The 14273-nt window shown below is 50.5% G+C and overlaps 10 protein-coding genes across 10 annotated transcripts; all 10 read left to right on the top strand.

The window, feature by feature from the left end:
* Positions 1 to 28: 28 nt before the first annotated feature.
* On the top strand, positions 29 to 1799 carry PMZ80_001192 (uncharacterized protein; the record flags this gene model as incomplete). Its single annotated transcript, XM_064869639.1, has 2 exons — positions 29 to 315; positions 365 to 1799. 2 exons carry the CDS (start codon positions 29 to 31, stop codon positions 1797 to 1799), a joined length of 1722 nt encoding a protein of 573 aa, XP_064735136.1.
* A 249-nt stretch (positions 1800 to 2048) lies between these two features.
* Positions 2049 to 2867, top strand: PMZ80_001193 (uncharacterized protein; the record flags this gene model as incomplete). The annotated part of the gene is made up of 1 exon (XM_064869640.1): positions 2049 to 2867. The coding sequence occupies one exon, from the start codon at positions 2049 to 2051 to the stop codon at positions 2865 to 2867; it is 819 nt and encodes a 272-aa protein (XP_064735137.1).
* An 861-nt stretch (positions 2868 to 3728) lies between these two features.
* PMZ80_001194 (uncharacterized protein) lies at positions 3729 to 4721 on the top strand (the record flags this gene model as incomplete). The annotated part of the gene is made up of 1 exon (XM_064869641.1): positions 3729 to 4721. The coding sequence occupies one exon, from the start codon at positions 3729 to 3731 to the stop codon at positions 4719 to 4721; it is 993 nt and encodes a 330-aa protein (XP_064735138.1).
* Positions 4722 to 5241: 520 nt separating this feature from the next.
* Positions 5242 to 6129, top strand: PMZ80_001195 (uncharacterized protein; the record flags this gene model as incomplete). The annotated part of the gene is made up of 1 exon (XM_064869642.1): positions 5242 to 6129. The coding sequence occupies one exon, from the start codon at positions 5242 to 5244 to the stop codon at positions 6127 to 6129; it is 888 nt and encodes a 295-aa protein (XP_064735139.1).
* Positions 6130 to 6448: 319 nt separating this feature from the next.
* PMZ80_001196 (uncharacterized protein) lies at positions 6449 to 7336 on the top strand (the record flags this gene model as incomplete). The annotated part of the gene is made up of 1 exon (XM_064869643.1): positions 6449 to 7336. The coding sequence occupies one exon, from the start codon at positions 6449 to 6451 to the stop codon at positions 7334 to 7336; it is 888 nt and encodes a 295-aa protein (XP_064735140.1).
* A 406-nt stretch (positions 7337 to 7742) lies between these two features.
* Positions 7743 to 8894, top strand: PMZ80_001197 (uncharacterized protein; the record flags this gene model as incomplete). The annotated part of the gene is made up of 1 exon (XM_064869644.1): positions 7743 to 8894. The coding sequence occupies one exon, from the start codon at positions 7743 to 7745 to the stop codon at positions 8892 to 8894; it is 1152 nt and encodes a 383-aa protein (XP_064735141.1).
* A 302-nt stretch (positions 8895 to 9196) lies between these two features.
* Positions 9197 to 9853, top strand: PMZ80_001198 (uncharacterized protein; the record flags this gene model as incomplete). Its single annotated transcript, XM_064869645.1, has 2 exons — positions 9197 to 9211; positions 9278 to 9853. 2 exons carry the CDS (start codon positions 9197 to 9199, stop codon positions 9851 to 9853), a joined length of 591 nt encoding a protein of 196 aa, XP_064735142.1.
* Positions 9854 to 10401: 548 nt separating this feature from the next.
* PMZ80_001199 (uncharacterized protein) lies at positions 10402 to 11520 on the top strand (the record flags this gene model as incomplete). Its single annotated transcript, XM_064869646.1, has 1 exon — positions 10402 to 11520. The coding sequence occupies one exon, from the start codon at positions 10402 to 10404 to the stop codon at positions 11518 to 11520; it is 1119 nt and encodes a 372-aa protein (XP_064735143.1).
* Positions 11521 to 12039: 519 nt separating this feature from the next.
* On the top strand, positions 12040 to 13128 carry PMZ80_001200 (uncharacterized protein; the record flags this gene model as incomplete). The annotated part of the gene is made up of 1 exon (XM_064869647.1): positions 12040 to 13128. The coding sequence occupies one exon, from the start codon at positions 12040 to 12042 to the stop codon at positions 13126 to 13128; it is 1089 nt and encodes a 362-aa protein (XP_064735144.1).
* A 357-nt stretch (positions 13129 to 13485) lies between these two features.
* PMZ80_001201 (uncharacterized protein) lies at positions 13486 to 13980 on the top strand (the record flags this gene model as incomplete). The annotated part of the gene is made up of 1 exon (XM_064869648.1): positions 13486 to 13980. One exon carries the CDS (start codon positions 13486 to 13488, stop codon positions 13978 to 13980), a length of 495 nt encoding a protein of 164 aa, XP_064735145.1.
* Between the last annotated feature and the right edge of the window lie 293 nt (positions 13981 to 14273).

Genomic DNA, 14273 nt, shown 5'->3' on the forward strand with positions numbered 1-14273 from the left:
CGCGGTAACGGCTCGAGAGTGGCAGCAGATGCGCCTCAACGCTTTCTCCCTGCTGGGGAGAACACCCTGGACTTGCGCAAGATGCAATAGTACTCAGATCCGGGTCGAAGCACAACGTGAATACAGCCGGTTACGACAAGCACAGCCAGTCCGCCTCATCCGCGACAAGAGGAGAGTCAATAAGATCTTTCTAGCCGTTGCGACCGTTGGCATCGGTGGAGGATCGTATCTGCTAAGAGATGACCTCCGACACTGGTATCATGCTGCTGCAAGGTCGGGCAGGGTGATCAGCACCCTCTATGTGTGTATACAAGAGTACAGTTCCGACGGCTCTGAGGGAATGTGCCGCAGCTAACGTTTCCAGCTATCGGACAACACTGAAGGAGCCTCACGACGACCCGGAAGAAGCCAGCAACTTCCTCAAAGCCTGCCACAAGCGATGCGCCGAACGAACCCTCACCGTTCTCGAGAAGAATGGATCCATTTTCATCAAGCTCGGCCAGCACCTATCGAGCATGGGCTATCTCCTCCCCGTAGAATGGACGACGACCTTCGTACCACTCCAAGACAAATGCCCAGTCTCCTCCTACGAATCGATCGAAGACATGTACTTCCGCGACACAGGCCGCCAACTCCTCGAAGACTTTGCGACATTCTCTCGCGAACCACTTGGTGCAGCCTCACTAGCACAAGTCCACACAGCCACACTGAAGGACAACCCTTCGCAAGGCGTCGCAGTCAAAGTCCAACATCCATCCCTCGAAGAATGGGTACCTCTTGATCTGGCACTGACACGCTACACCTTCCGTACCCTCAAACGCGCCTTCCCAGAATACGACATGGAGTGGCTAAGTCAAGAGATGGATGAATCCCTTCCTCAAGAACTGGACTTCAACCTCGAAGGCGCAAACGCCACGCGCGCGAGAAATTACTTCCGCGAGAACACTAACTTCCCACTCATAATACCGAATGTGCTTTGGGCGAGCAAGCGCATCCTAGTCATGGATAAAGTTTCAGGCGCAAGGATAGACAACCTCGCATATTTGGACTCGCATTCCATTTCACGCGATGAGGTCTCGGCGACGCTGGCACGAATCTTCAATACCATGATCTTCGCGGAGGGTGCACCACTACATTGTGATCCGCACGGTGGAAATATCGCAATACGGCATAATTCGAAAAGACGGTATCCATACAACTTTGATCTGATATTGTATGATCATGGTCTGTACAGAGTCCCCGACAACAAGACTAGGAGAGACTATGCCAAACTTTGGTTGGCGGTGATTGATGCTGATGAGGCGAAGATGCGGAAGTATGCCTATGAGATCGCAGGGATCACAGACGAGCAGTTTCCACTGTTCGCTTCTGCGATCACCGGACGAGATTTTAATGTATTGATGAAGAAAGAGGTTACGACCAGTGCGAGGGACGGTACTGAAAAGGAGGGAATCACTGAGGTGTTTGGTGAGGACTTCGTGGAGCAACTAATAAGACTGCTAGGCAACGTGCCCAGCATTATACTTCTAATACTGAAGACGAATGATCTGACGAGGAGTCTCGACGAGAGCCTGCAGACAAAGGAGGGTCCGATTAGGTCTTTCATGATTCTTGCGAAGTTTGCCAGCAGAACTGTCTGGGAAGAGCAGAAAGAGAATATCAGGGCGCAAGGACGGCTGCTCAATCCCAAAACCTGGGTGCAACTTGTGTTCGCGTGGTTCAATTTTGCTCGAGTTGAGCTGAATTTGTTTGCGTATGAGCGGTATTTGTCTGCTAGACGACGTTTGCGGCTGCAATGAGCGCATACAATGATATGTGTTGTCCTGAAGGCACGGCGTCCGTGCATGATTGACTAGCATCTCCCAGTGAGTTCCTTGTACCGCGTTCAACGGACAAAACGTCGAGCAGCCATGCAATTTTATGTTTGCAGTCTTGTACGGCGGCAATGAGCAAAACATGCAAGTCAGAGCACGAATGAACCGCATCGCCGCTAATGTCGTTCTTACGCATGACAGAGCTGCGAATCGACAACGTTCGACATTGCGCCGATGAATCTGAAACAGGGTCCTTACGTTCCTCCAGCGCTTCGAGCAAGGCAGAACTTCAAGGCAGACCTTCCCACCCTCAAAGGGCCAACAGAACATGATAGCACAGGGTTGCCAAACTATGAAGGCTTCGACGCTCCAGAACACCCAGATCCGTTCTCACTCATACATCGTCAGTGGCGAGAAGGCATTGCCCGTCGAGCGGCGCCAATCGAAAGTTTAATCAATGGTCTCACCAGCGACCTCCCAATTGATCACAACGACAGCTTGATCAAGAGCTACATAGCTGTACGTCTCGAGCTTGTCAAGGAATATGTAAATCAGCTCAACACGAATGAGTTGAAAACAGAAACCGACAACTCGAAACTTCAACTTAGGCGACTGCTCACCAGTGAGTGCGAGGAGTTGTCAAGCAAGATCCAAGTCTGGAACATCAACCAGAATCCTCAGTTGCAGAGCCTGGCTTTGAATCTGCATTCTGATTTCATGTGTCTGTTGGGTGAAGATCTAGAGCTGCCAACGAAGCGCACCAAATTGACTGCCTCGAGGTATGTTAAGGAAGAAGCTAGGGTGGAAGAAGAGAAGAAGTCTGCAGGAGCTAGTCCATGCCGAAGTTCGGATTTCAACCTCACTGTACAGGGCAGGTGCTCGGAAGACCGTATGCTCAATTTGCATGGGTTCAGGAGCAGCTTTGGACAGGACTTAGGCCAGGTGGAAGGGAGAAACGTGACCGTCATCAGGGCCAACAGTAATTACAGATCTCTTCACAGAATCGATCCTAAGACTGGCCGATGGAAGTCCAGGAGAGGCCAAATTGTCTGAACCGACTCTTCCCCGGGGCGACAAGGTACTGCTGGCGCACAGGCATGTTGTCTTAAGTGACAGAAATGGTTGCTAAGGACTCGTCGGTAAATCCTGAATGAGCAGAAGTGCGCTCAGGGTCGACTTGGTGATATCGCCAATTTTGACGGAGCCGAATGGCTGAATATGAATCGCAGCAAGCGCACTTGCCTGGGCGGTCGATACAGGGAGGTAGTTACGGTAGCTCTGCTCCTTCCTGACTTGCAAAAAGTCCTCAAGACCACCTACGGCATAATAATCCCCTGTGAGAAATGACTATGCCTCTAATGCAGGCGACTTTTCCCTAAAAAGCGCTAACGCCTACAGTAGCTATATCACTTAGGCTTAGGGGCGACGCACAGCCTCTATTCAGCCGCCTGCCGCCTTCCCTCGTTTTCCAACACGACCTGCCGGTCGCATCTGGCGGAATCTACAGTCAAAAGCCACAGCCGCGTTGCTCACGATTTGCATACCCTTGGACTCTAGACAACTTGATGTAGTCTAATGCTTCAGCTGTTACAATCGACCTTGTTACAAAGTATAGATCGACCGACATCAGACTGAAAAGTACGGCAGGTCTGTAATCATTCTCGCTCATTCTGGCAGACCGGCATCTCAATCATTAGCATCATACTCAAAGATCTACGACTGACGCAGCTTCATTACGTCTAGACGATCTGGTCAGCCTTGGAGACTAGCCATTGGTCGTAATTACGCATGAAGTTGCTAGCCGCAACGCAAGGCTGGAATTGTTTACTTGTGCTATACTGAAGACGGACTTCGCAAAAAGCACGTGGCAGAAGTGTATCTGGCGCCGATAGTCCATTGGCGGAAACTCTAGACATGGAGCGCGACCCAGCAGGCACGGACACGACCAGTCAAGTCCCGGATCGCGAGAGTCATATCGTCCCTGTTACTCAGAGTGATGACTTCGCAGCCTTCATGGGCATAGACCGTATGGACCTCGACCAGGCTATTGGAGCTGATAATATGGCGTCTCTATCCAATGAGCACGAGCGCGGTGAGCGCACATACCTTACCACCACTGTCACAGACAATGCACGAGCAATCCTCGAAGATGTAGCCTATCATACCCATCATCACTACGTTAATCAAGAACCAATGCCACTGATTGAAGCATCTTCCGAACAACAGCAAGGTTTTATCGCCTTTATCATGAGAGCAGCAGCCAGGTTCCGCCTCCAGGCGCCTGATGTTGCGGTACCTTCGAACCTGGACGGGGTGTCGCAATGGGTGAGAGGAGTCTACGACGCCACCATGAGCGCTACATCGATATGGGATGTAGAGGCGCTTCTTCCCATGTCTAGCACAGATTCATCATCCGATGACTCCGACAGCTCGACCAGGGCGCAGGCTTCGCTGAGAAGGCTCGTTCAGCACGATGTTCATGCTGGTCCACGCAACCATAGCGATATTGACAACGTTCACCTTTTACCGGATGTTCAAGAACGTGATCGAGTGGAAGACGAACTACCAAGAATACGAGCTCTCAAAAACAGGAGGTCATCTGAACTTATCTTTAAGCTGCCATGGTTCGGGCGATGGCCTGTGCAATGGTTAGATCGTTTCGAGAGGTTCCTTATTCCAAGATTTGAAGTCGCCATGTTAGTGAATGTCATTTTCGGAATGGTTTTGGTAATCTCAAACCTATTTTCCGGCTATCCTGCACAACGAAAAGAAACTATCGTTTGGACCATCATCGTCGTCATTTCATTCGTCTTACTAATCAACCGGCGGCGTGTACGACAACTCAACCTTTGGTATGAGAGTTTGTTCGAGATCGAGACGCCAAGAATCAGCATAGTGGGTCGGTAGCATGTCTATCAAGACCAAAACAATATATCACACACGTATTTGTTCTCATTGAGCTGTACAAATGGTAATAAATCATGCAGCCAACATATTATCGGCCTTTGGTATTTATTCTTGGTATTCAGTCTGCCATTGTTGGTTGAGAAGTCCAGCAGGTGCTGATATCACAGTCGAGCGACACAGGAGTTCACCATCGCCATCATTATCTCCAGCCCGTGCAAAGAGTCTTCATGAGTCCTCTACTTAGAGAGCAAGTTCGTATCGGCTGACATTCAGCAAGCATGCGACACAGCGGGCGTCTTTGCAGTGTACTATTGCTAGGTTGTCACGAGTGAGACAACATCTGCAGACTTGTCAGGAGACTGTCGTTGACGCGCCTTTGAAGATGAGATGCTGATTAGCAGGAGGCAAGCCGGCTGTTTTCCAAGACAGGGTTTGAATTTTGTTGCTACTCCTAACAACCGCTCATCTCTCTCCTTGCGTGCCTGGCCTTGGAATATCGCTTAGCTTGATCTAGAGCACGATGCCACCTCCACTGAGACAAGGTAATTCCAACTCACAACGTCGCGATTCTAGTGAATCCGATCATGGAACTCAAACCCAAGGCCAACCTTCCGACGCAATCGACACGGAGCAGGAGCAGCAGCAAAAGGAGGCCTTACAGACCTCTCTGCAAGAGGCATATGACGAAATTAAGCAATGGAACCACCAACACCACATCTTCGCCCGCCTGATTCATCGTCCCCAGCCTCCACCCCCCTCAGCCGAAGAAATTACCGCCGCCCTCCTCAACATTCCACAAACACTCGAAGCACGACTTGCGCCTACTTTCCAAGCGCTCGCTCTCGTCGACGAAAACATCAATCAGTTCCATTCAGAGAGACAATCTTTCAATCAGCAAATCGATATCCACCAGCAGAAGCAACAATTCCTCAGGAACGCCCAGCGTCTTCGTCGACGATTCAGAGAGACAAGGGTTAAGCTTGACACTATCGAGCAGCTCGGCACTCTGGCGATAGCAGATTCTGATCGGGCTATCGATCACATGCTAGACAGTGTGAAATGGGCGTTTATCAACATGTACGCTGCAACACAGCTTGAGCTTGTAAGATTATATAGGGAGATGGTGGACCAACACGTTGTGGCCGTGGGTAAGGAGGATATCGGAAAGTGGTTGGGGAATGAGAAGCGCATGCTTGCGGCGTTGGAAAAGGCTTGGTGTTGTGAGTGGGTGGAGGGGGTGTTTACGCTGAAATTGGGTTTGGCGACGGTGATTGACCGTATCTTCCCAGGAGTGCTTGCGGTTCGCAAGCCTGGCAGGAAGAAGAGTGATAACAGTGATGAGGTGATACCCACGAGTAGGGAAAGCGGCGTTAGCAGCTTCACGACTGCAATTGAGGATCGAAAGTGAATCGCACGTGACGAGGTTCGGTTTTCACTTGCGAACATCGGGTGGGCCAGGAGGTTTCAGCGAAAATGGATACTATGACGAGGACAGGGCCAAATGTCCGTGGTTCACTACGGCGGTGAATACACTCGTTCGTTGTTATGGCAGCCTCTGGTTAGAGAAGGGTATCTTGGGCTCAAGCAAGTCTGTTTGCAACCTTAGTGCATGATCATTACTAGCACTTAGGTGGTTTGCAGAGATCTGCATATACGCACTTCGTCCTCTTCAAACTACTGCTGTCCTGCTTTGATCAAGGTGTGTATCCGTACTTTAGCTTTTCGACATGTCCACTCCGCAAGGCAAGTACGTCCCTCCCTTTCGTCGTGGCACAGCACAGCCCGCTCAAGAGCACGCCAGCTCTCCCATCAAAAGTGAAGAGGAGCGCCGCAATCATCAACTACGAGAAGATACACTAGCTAGGCTCTCAACCATCGAGAACCTGAGCAAGGGCATGCTGGCGCGTGCCCCTCTTGACCGACACCTTGCCTACATCAAAGCACATTCAGCTAGGCAACTGGACCTTGTGCAGATTGATGCAGAGTTGTTCAGAGACGTCATCAAGCTGAGTAACACCTTTCGGGCTAAACAGGCTGAGGTCCTCGAGGTTTTGAGAGTTCGAGATCGGGTTGAGGAGGTGTGGTGGCTGTTGCAGAAGCAGATTGAGGTCTGGTCCAAGGATGATGATGGTGAATTGAATGATTGGGCGAGGGAATTTGATAAGAAGCTGAGAGAGGCAGTTAGCTATGGGCAAGAGGCTTTGAGGAGGCGTGAAGAGAGGGAGCGGGCCGTGGCGAAGCAAGTCCTTGAAAGGGTGCCTGCTGGTGTTGAAAGGCAAGCGCATTCTGCTCAAGGCGCTGACCTAGAAGAGCAAATTCCGTACGACAAGGACGGTGAGCAGCTGTCAGCATACATGGTGTCAAGGCAGCAAGCCACCCTACAGGAAGCTTCACCATACAATGTTCCACTTGAACAACACCGAACCTTGGAGGCCATGCTAGATCGGAATCCAGAGCATCAGAAGGAGAAGAAGAAGCCAACACGTCGGAGGTCAAAACAGCAAGAGAAAGCAAGCCGGGGGAGAAGACAGACCACCGGAGCACCTAGCGAAAGTAGCGATTACCACACAGCGGAAAGCTTGACCAATGAATATGAGACGGCAGAGGAGGAGTGAGAGTAATGGCAAGTTCAATTGAACAGGCTTCGGAGGTCATCGGTACATTCCATAGCGAGGACGCGTTACCCCACCGGAGGGCTCACTAGCGCGTCCCCGGATCTGCTCTCGAAGAAGCTATCGCAGTGTCGATCTCGAAGGTTTCCTCCCTGTGCCATAGAATCTGCTCCGCTTGGAGGCAACGGCAATTCGAATGCAGCTTGTCAATGGTCTATGCTGCATTGTGCCTGCGCCTACCTGCTCATATGATCTGCGATGATGCCGTGCCGAGCTGCGCTTGATCCACGTCAGAGCCGGTGGAAGCAGCTGTTATTAAAGCTCCAGCTTCACCCACTATGAGCCCTGACCCATCTTTCGATGTTGTCGAAGAGAAAGAAGTCAAACAAGTCGTACGTAGGATCGCAACATGACTGGGTACATCAAGTCTTTCTTGGCTGTGTGCTTGCTGCTCCAGCTGGGAGCCTCAGTATCCCTCCCGAAGCGCGACAGCAAGGTTAGCGGCGGCATTACGCCCTTCTCCAATGCACCAGTTTTCCGCTCGTCAGACGACTGGACGCCACCCGGCACCATGTATGCACGATCGGTCCAGCTCAACGACTCGTCCATACTAGCGACGTGGGAGAATTACTCACCCGAGCCACCACAAGTTTACTTCCCAATCTTTCGCTCCACCGACTATGGCCGAACGTGGTCCGAGTACTCCCGAGTTGAGGACACCGAGCGTGGCTACGGTCTCCGTTACCAGCCTCACTTGTACGTTCTTCCAGGTCAATTGGGAGACTTACCTGCCGGTACGGTCCTGATAAGTGGGAGCGCCATTCCAACTGATCTCAGCTCTACACATATCGAGCTGTACGCATCCCGAGACCAAGGCCAAACATGGGAATTCGTCAGCCATGTTGCTGATGGTGGGGAGGCCTTGCCGAACAACGGACTAACACCGATCTGGGAGCCATTTCTATTCTACCGAGATGGTGCCCTGACAGTCTTTTACTCTGATCAACGCGATCCAGCACATGGACAGAAGTTGGTTCATCAGACGACCACTGATGGTGTCAGCTGGGGTTCAGTCGTGAATGACGTGAGATATTCGAACTATACTGCACGGCCCGGCATGCCGACCATCGCTCAATTGAAGAATGGCAACTGGATCATGACATATGAGTATGTGAACGACCCATGCGAATGTGGTGTGCCGGTGTACTACAGAATCAGCGATGATCCATTGAGCTGGGACGATAAGACGCCGACCTGGATTCGACCATCAGATGGCACTAATCCTGAAGGTACTCCATATGTCGTCGTTGGTGACGACGGCACGATCATAATCAGCAGTAACACCGAGTCTGCAGTGTTTGTGAACGATGGAGATGCACCAGCTGATGGATGGAGAAGCGTGCATATAGCTCAGAAGAGGAGCTATACAAGAGCTTTAGGCATGATCGAGGCAACTGGAAGTGAGAAGCAGTATCTGTCTTTGATTAGTGGTGGTGTGTTCAATGCGATTGATCCGATCAATACCGTCACTTTTGGCGTAGAGGACTTCAAAGCTTGGTAACTGGTAAGAATGAACATCAGAAGTGTCGAGTCCTGCGATCGGGAAATCGTTCATTTGACTCTACAAAGAGATGAAGTATTGGTAAAGTGAAATGATCAAGCTGTAAGTTACCAGTGAAGTTAATGTTTGCTTATGGCAATGTCATGTCCACCTTCATCGCGTCAACCGCCCTTCACACGAATTCGTTTCCCGAAAAAAAAACCTTCTGCATCTGCTCTTCTCTGTTTGTCCTCATTCTATCTCCCCTGCAAATTCCACACCTTCCACGCCTTGCTCCGTCTACCAGCATCATTTGTCTGACTATGGAGAGTGTCGAGGTGAGTGACCTATTCTGCAGACTCGGAATGCAGACCCGATCTGCTCCAGAATACTAATTATGATAGACGCCCGATATCTCCATCGAGGAAATGGCAGCGGCTCGAGTTCTCGAGCAGGCAGGCGTTGAACCGATTGACCTCATCTCTGACCTCGCGGACATAAAGGATATCGACGACATGCTGGATTCTCACAACACTCGAGTGCAGAGATTGTTAGCCAAGGGGCATGAGATCATGGACGTCCTGGAAGCCAGCGAAGCAGACGAAGAGGCGCTCAAGCTCAAGCGAAGCAATCTGAACATACTCTCCAAAGTCCGAAACATCTTTATCGACAGTTTCACAAAAATCAGCATGGTAGCTCGAAAAGAGCACTCCACCAATGGACCAACGATCGGGGCAAAGAAAGCCATCAAACAGATACAAGAAGGACTCGAGCAGCAGTTTGAGATAGCTGCAAAACATAACAACTTGTTATTGCATGACAATAGGCTTGATATGCGAAACCTCTATTCAGGGTATCACGCCAAACTCGCGAACTCCATGCAGGCTTACGAGAAGGCCAAGAAGGACGACGCTGCAGCTAAGCAGAAGCGCAAGAGACAAGTCGAGATAGATCTCACAATGCTTCGGAGTTTGATTTGAAGAACCGCGGCACCGCATACGGAGTGAACATCTCAAGGAATAGTGGACGCGATGTGCTGTTGAAGAATGCGCAATGCGCACTTCAATCCGCTTACTGTGATGCAATGGGCAGGTAGCTAAGCTGAGTGTCAAGGCGTACCACAGACAGAGGAGAAGTCTAGCAAAGCATCCGCCATGGCTAGCCATCAATGAAGAGAAGCAAGACCGCGTAGCGGCGTCGAAGATATTACGACTGATATCAACTTTCAGATCTGATACTTACAAGCTTCGTAGCTTTGTTTTCTCTTTCTCGATCATCGGCCATGGAGTTGTGATGACCGTACCATGCCATATCTAGTTTAGCGTCAAACATGGTGAGCTCATTCTCATCCCGAGTATCCTGTTCACTTGCAAGACTCCGTGAGACGTAAATTAGTAGATCGTTTGCATACATCTACGTCGATACGCAGTGGCAGTCTATACGCTATGTCGTCTCGTGATGCGCGATCATGATGGCTTGTTAGGCTGACATCGGCAATATCGAACGTGGTGTTGCCTACGACCGTTCCATGGAGTGGACCGAACAAGAACCTGGAAAGAATGAAGCTTCGGCTCGTTTCCTACTGCCTCTGAGAACGCAACATGTGTCTCGACTCTTCCAGCTTCCTTCAGAGCTACTCCTCCGAGTACTCCGGTTGTGCCTCAGGCATACCGGTCCGTTAACGCCTCTAGCACTTGACGAAAGCCAGTTTCAAGATTATGGTGATAACGCAATTCCTTTAGTCGAGCTATCAGCTCAGCTGCTGGCGTGCTGCCAGTCCCTATACAAGGAAGCTTGGCCCGTTCTGTACGGAGAGAACTCTCTCAAGGTTGTGTGCCAGTCCTCACCGCCACATTATCATACTTGCTATATCCTTGGTGCAGGCATCGAGCTCCTCTGCAATGCAGACGACATGCCTGCGGACGACTATGACTTGTTATCGCTGGCGCGACAAAAGACAGATAACATAGACAGTACCAAACGACTTGTAGTACACTGGGAAGGGCTTTCGAAAGTCCAGAACATTGAGCTGTCAATCGGACACTCTCTGCAAGAGGAGATATTTATTGCTAGCAGAGTGCTTCACAAGCTCGTTCTAAACAAGCATGTGCTGCTCAAGCTTTTGCCCAAGAACATAGACTGGGACATGGAGGACGAGCTACAGGTAGATTTTCGCTCCTGGGAGAACTACTGTCTGAAGGGTTGTCGCATCTTCAGATGCCGGTCGATCCGCTTCGAGGGTAACAGATCAGACGTGTCCGAGCTTACGAGAGAGATAGAAGGGCATAGCGATCCTCCCGAAGACCTATTTGCGATGTGGAGGAAGGCTGATGACTTTGTTCTGGATATGCCACGTTGGTCGAATGAAGATGAGGCTTCCGCTCTACAGCTGCTTGCCGGCTTTGGCGACCATAGAGACAACGCGAGAATGGCGGTCCAGCAGTATCATGTTTCTGATGCTCGGAAGTATATTAGGATGTTCTTCAAGCAAGCACACGACTGGACTAATGCATGGGCTGAGCGGGAAACGATCAGAGCGCGGAAGCGGTATGAAGCCGACCTCTCCAAGGTCGAGGATGATACGATAATGTATTCAGGATGGATACAAGAAGTGTCTGACGAACTCGATGTGTCTATGACCGGTTAATGTCAAGATTATAGCCGCGAGGACAGTGTAAGCAATAGTTCATGTATAGGTTTTTCCCCCATAGCATTTTCAGTAGTGTAGCTTTGTGCACAGACGCAACTACTTGTAGCGGACGTTCTGATCTCTTGAACATCTAGGTAGGTGAGCTGCGATTGCTCTCCTTGCAGTCGAGTGCCGACAAAAGAGTTCGCTGAAGCCTTATCTCGGACCGTAAGTGGCCCGAGAAGGAGTCGGAACGATTTCCCGAGAACCACTATTCCTAACGAAGACTAGTGACAACGCGTAACGCGTTCGCATCTCCGGCGAGGTTCTTCGGTGCAATAATCGATTCAGGCTCGCTCCTCCTTCATAATGTGGCCGTACCCGTTGACTACGTGCAGATGTTGCCTGCGCAACCATTCTTGAGGCGCTCACTGTATAGATACGCAAAGAATATCATGTGCGGCATGTCGTTGATGCTCCAGTTAAATCGAGACCTGAAGGTAACAGCCAAGTAGAGCTTCGCCGCATCTCTTCATCATGGCATCCTCGGGCTTCGATACTGCCATCCAAAGCAACAGCAGCCGTGAGCTTGAGTGGAAAATCACTGGTCGCGCATATCGCTTCAGCCAACCATGCCAATCACAAAGTGCCTCTCGCCTGCTGCAGCTGCCGCCCGAGCTTCGTATCAAGATCCTGAGGATGCTGCTTAGGTCTTCTGCGCCTCTCGCACCCCTTTTGGAGGAGAAGCAGAAGCCTGACGAGAGACACAGCTTCGATCTCTCCGGTCAGGTACTTGCTACTTGCCAGGTACTTCACAAAGATGCGTCCATGATACTCTACAAGGAGAACATCCTAACTATCAAAGTTGTGCCTGCAGATCAGGATTGGGGGCTTGAATGTTATGTGGTCGATGCACGCATGGACCTTGTCCACGAACCGCACGACCTCCCTCTTACAGAGTACGATCTCTTGTCAATTGCTCGCAGCTCCAATCCGAAAACCCACTTCGAGGAATGCTATGAAGGATTGTCTCAAATCTCAAACGTACGGGTCATCTTGCAACCGGCTTACGCAACAAGAGATATCGCATTCATCACTTGCATGGTATTACAGGATCTGTTACGGGGTAAGAATGTCACCTTCATGACCAAGATCAGCAAACATGCCAAACATGATAAAAGCGAGGACGGTACATGGCTGCTCCCCTGTCGTATGCTCCGCTGTCAGCATATCATCTTTGAAGGTCACGAAGAAAGCTGCGAGGCGCTGGTGCAGGAGGTCACCAGTAGCGACGAACCTCCAAAGGACTTATTTCTCCTGTGGACGAGAACCATTCAATGCGTTGGCAAATTGCCAAAGGTCAACGGACAGTCCTTCGACCATGGCGATCGAGCTATGTACAAATTCTTCCCTCGCTTACGGTCGGCCGTGTTCGTGAGGGATGCTCCTACAGCGCACAACTGTGTCACGGAGATACTGAAGGAAGCAATTATCTGGAACCGACGATACGCGAAACAGGAGAAAGCCGAGGCCAAAACACGTTATGTCCACAGGCTTGAGATGATTGAAGCGCTCAAACAGTGTTCAGCAGATGTCTTGGTTGAAACGAACACCACTGGAGACTAAAATTATGAGCTTTGAACTTACGAGGCAATTGAGACTGCAGCAACGACGTATTGCTTGGCAGAAGTGACTTAGTCTGATTCCTGAAATCAGCCTGACAATTCTTTCACTTCCGTCTCTCCAAACAGCAAGGCTGGCTGTGTCTATTCGATCGGTCTGGCACATAGCTGTATGCGCTTGAAATATCTCGACACCGAAACGACCCCAAAACTCTCCTGTTCCCCGATCGCTTTGTCCTACAGCAGGTTCATATTCAGGTAGAAGTAGATCTCTTGACTATCGCTCCATGTGCGATGTACATGTTCTGACGCTACAAGCAGTCGCTACCCGAGAGACCTCCACCGAACTATCAGAATCGTCATGGCAGACCCCTCGACCTCTTCAGGCGAACAAGCCATGACCGATTATCTAGCCGCCCGAGAAGCCACGAAACCTCGACAAGAAGAACTCAACGCCCAGCACATAGAGCGCGTAGCCGCAGCAAAAGATCTTTTTGATGTCGCCGCAGTCCTTCCTATCTCAAACCTCACCGAACACATCCGAAAGTGCTTTCCACCCATCTTCGAGGACATGCAGATCGATATCAACCACAGCCGCAGTGCCGCAGCACTCCTCCAGTATCCCGATATCCCTCGAGATGTCAAGAAGGAGATCGCGAAGTCGGTGTTGCGTAGTCGATCAGAGTCAAAGACAATGGCAGAGGCGGAGCAGCAGCTGATTAGACGCTTCACTGAAGGTCGACATAAGGAGCTGGAGAGCCTCGGAAGGAGCTTACTGAGCAAGTCGGTGCTATCTTGGCGACTCTGCCGGAGGTATCAGAGGAATATGCATCTTTTGCAAGCGACGTCAAGGTAAACAGCACTTGATAGATGTGGTAGGGGAACCGCATCAGAGGCACAGGCGATATATCGTTGATAGCGGCAACATAGCCTGAAACAGCTGTGTTCAAACCTCCACACTGAAAACCAGACTCGACTCAGCCATTCTAGCATTAGAACGACATGGGCGCCCCTTCGCCGCACCTGAGACGACCTCTTAAGACAAGCCCATACGGTGTCGAACTCGAAAAAAGTAGCGGCTTCGTCAAGTTCACGGACGTCTATATACCAACGAGAAGCATTCTTGCGTTCAGGAGCAATTATGGATAG

Source organism: Knufia obscura, assembly GCF_036327395.1.
Source record: "Knufia obscura strain CCFEE 5817 isolate CBS 148926 chromosome Unknown scaffold_1, whole genome shotgun sequence".
In the NCBI taxonomy this organism is placed as follows: domain Eukaryota; kingdom Fungi; phylum Ascomycota; class Eurotiomycetes; order Chaetothyriales; family Trichomeriaceae; genus Knufia; species Knufia obscura.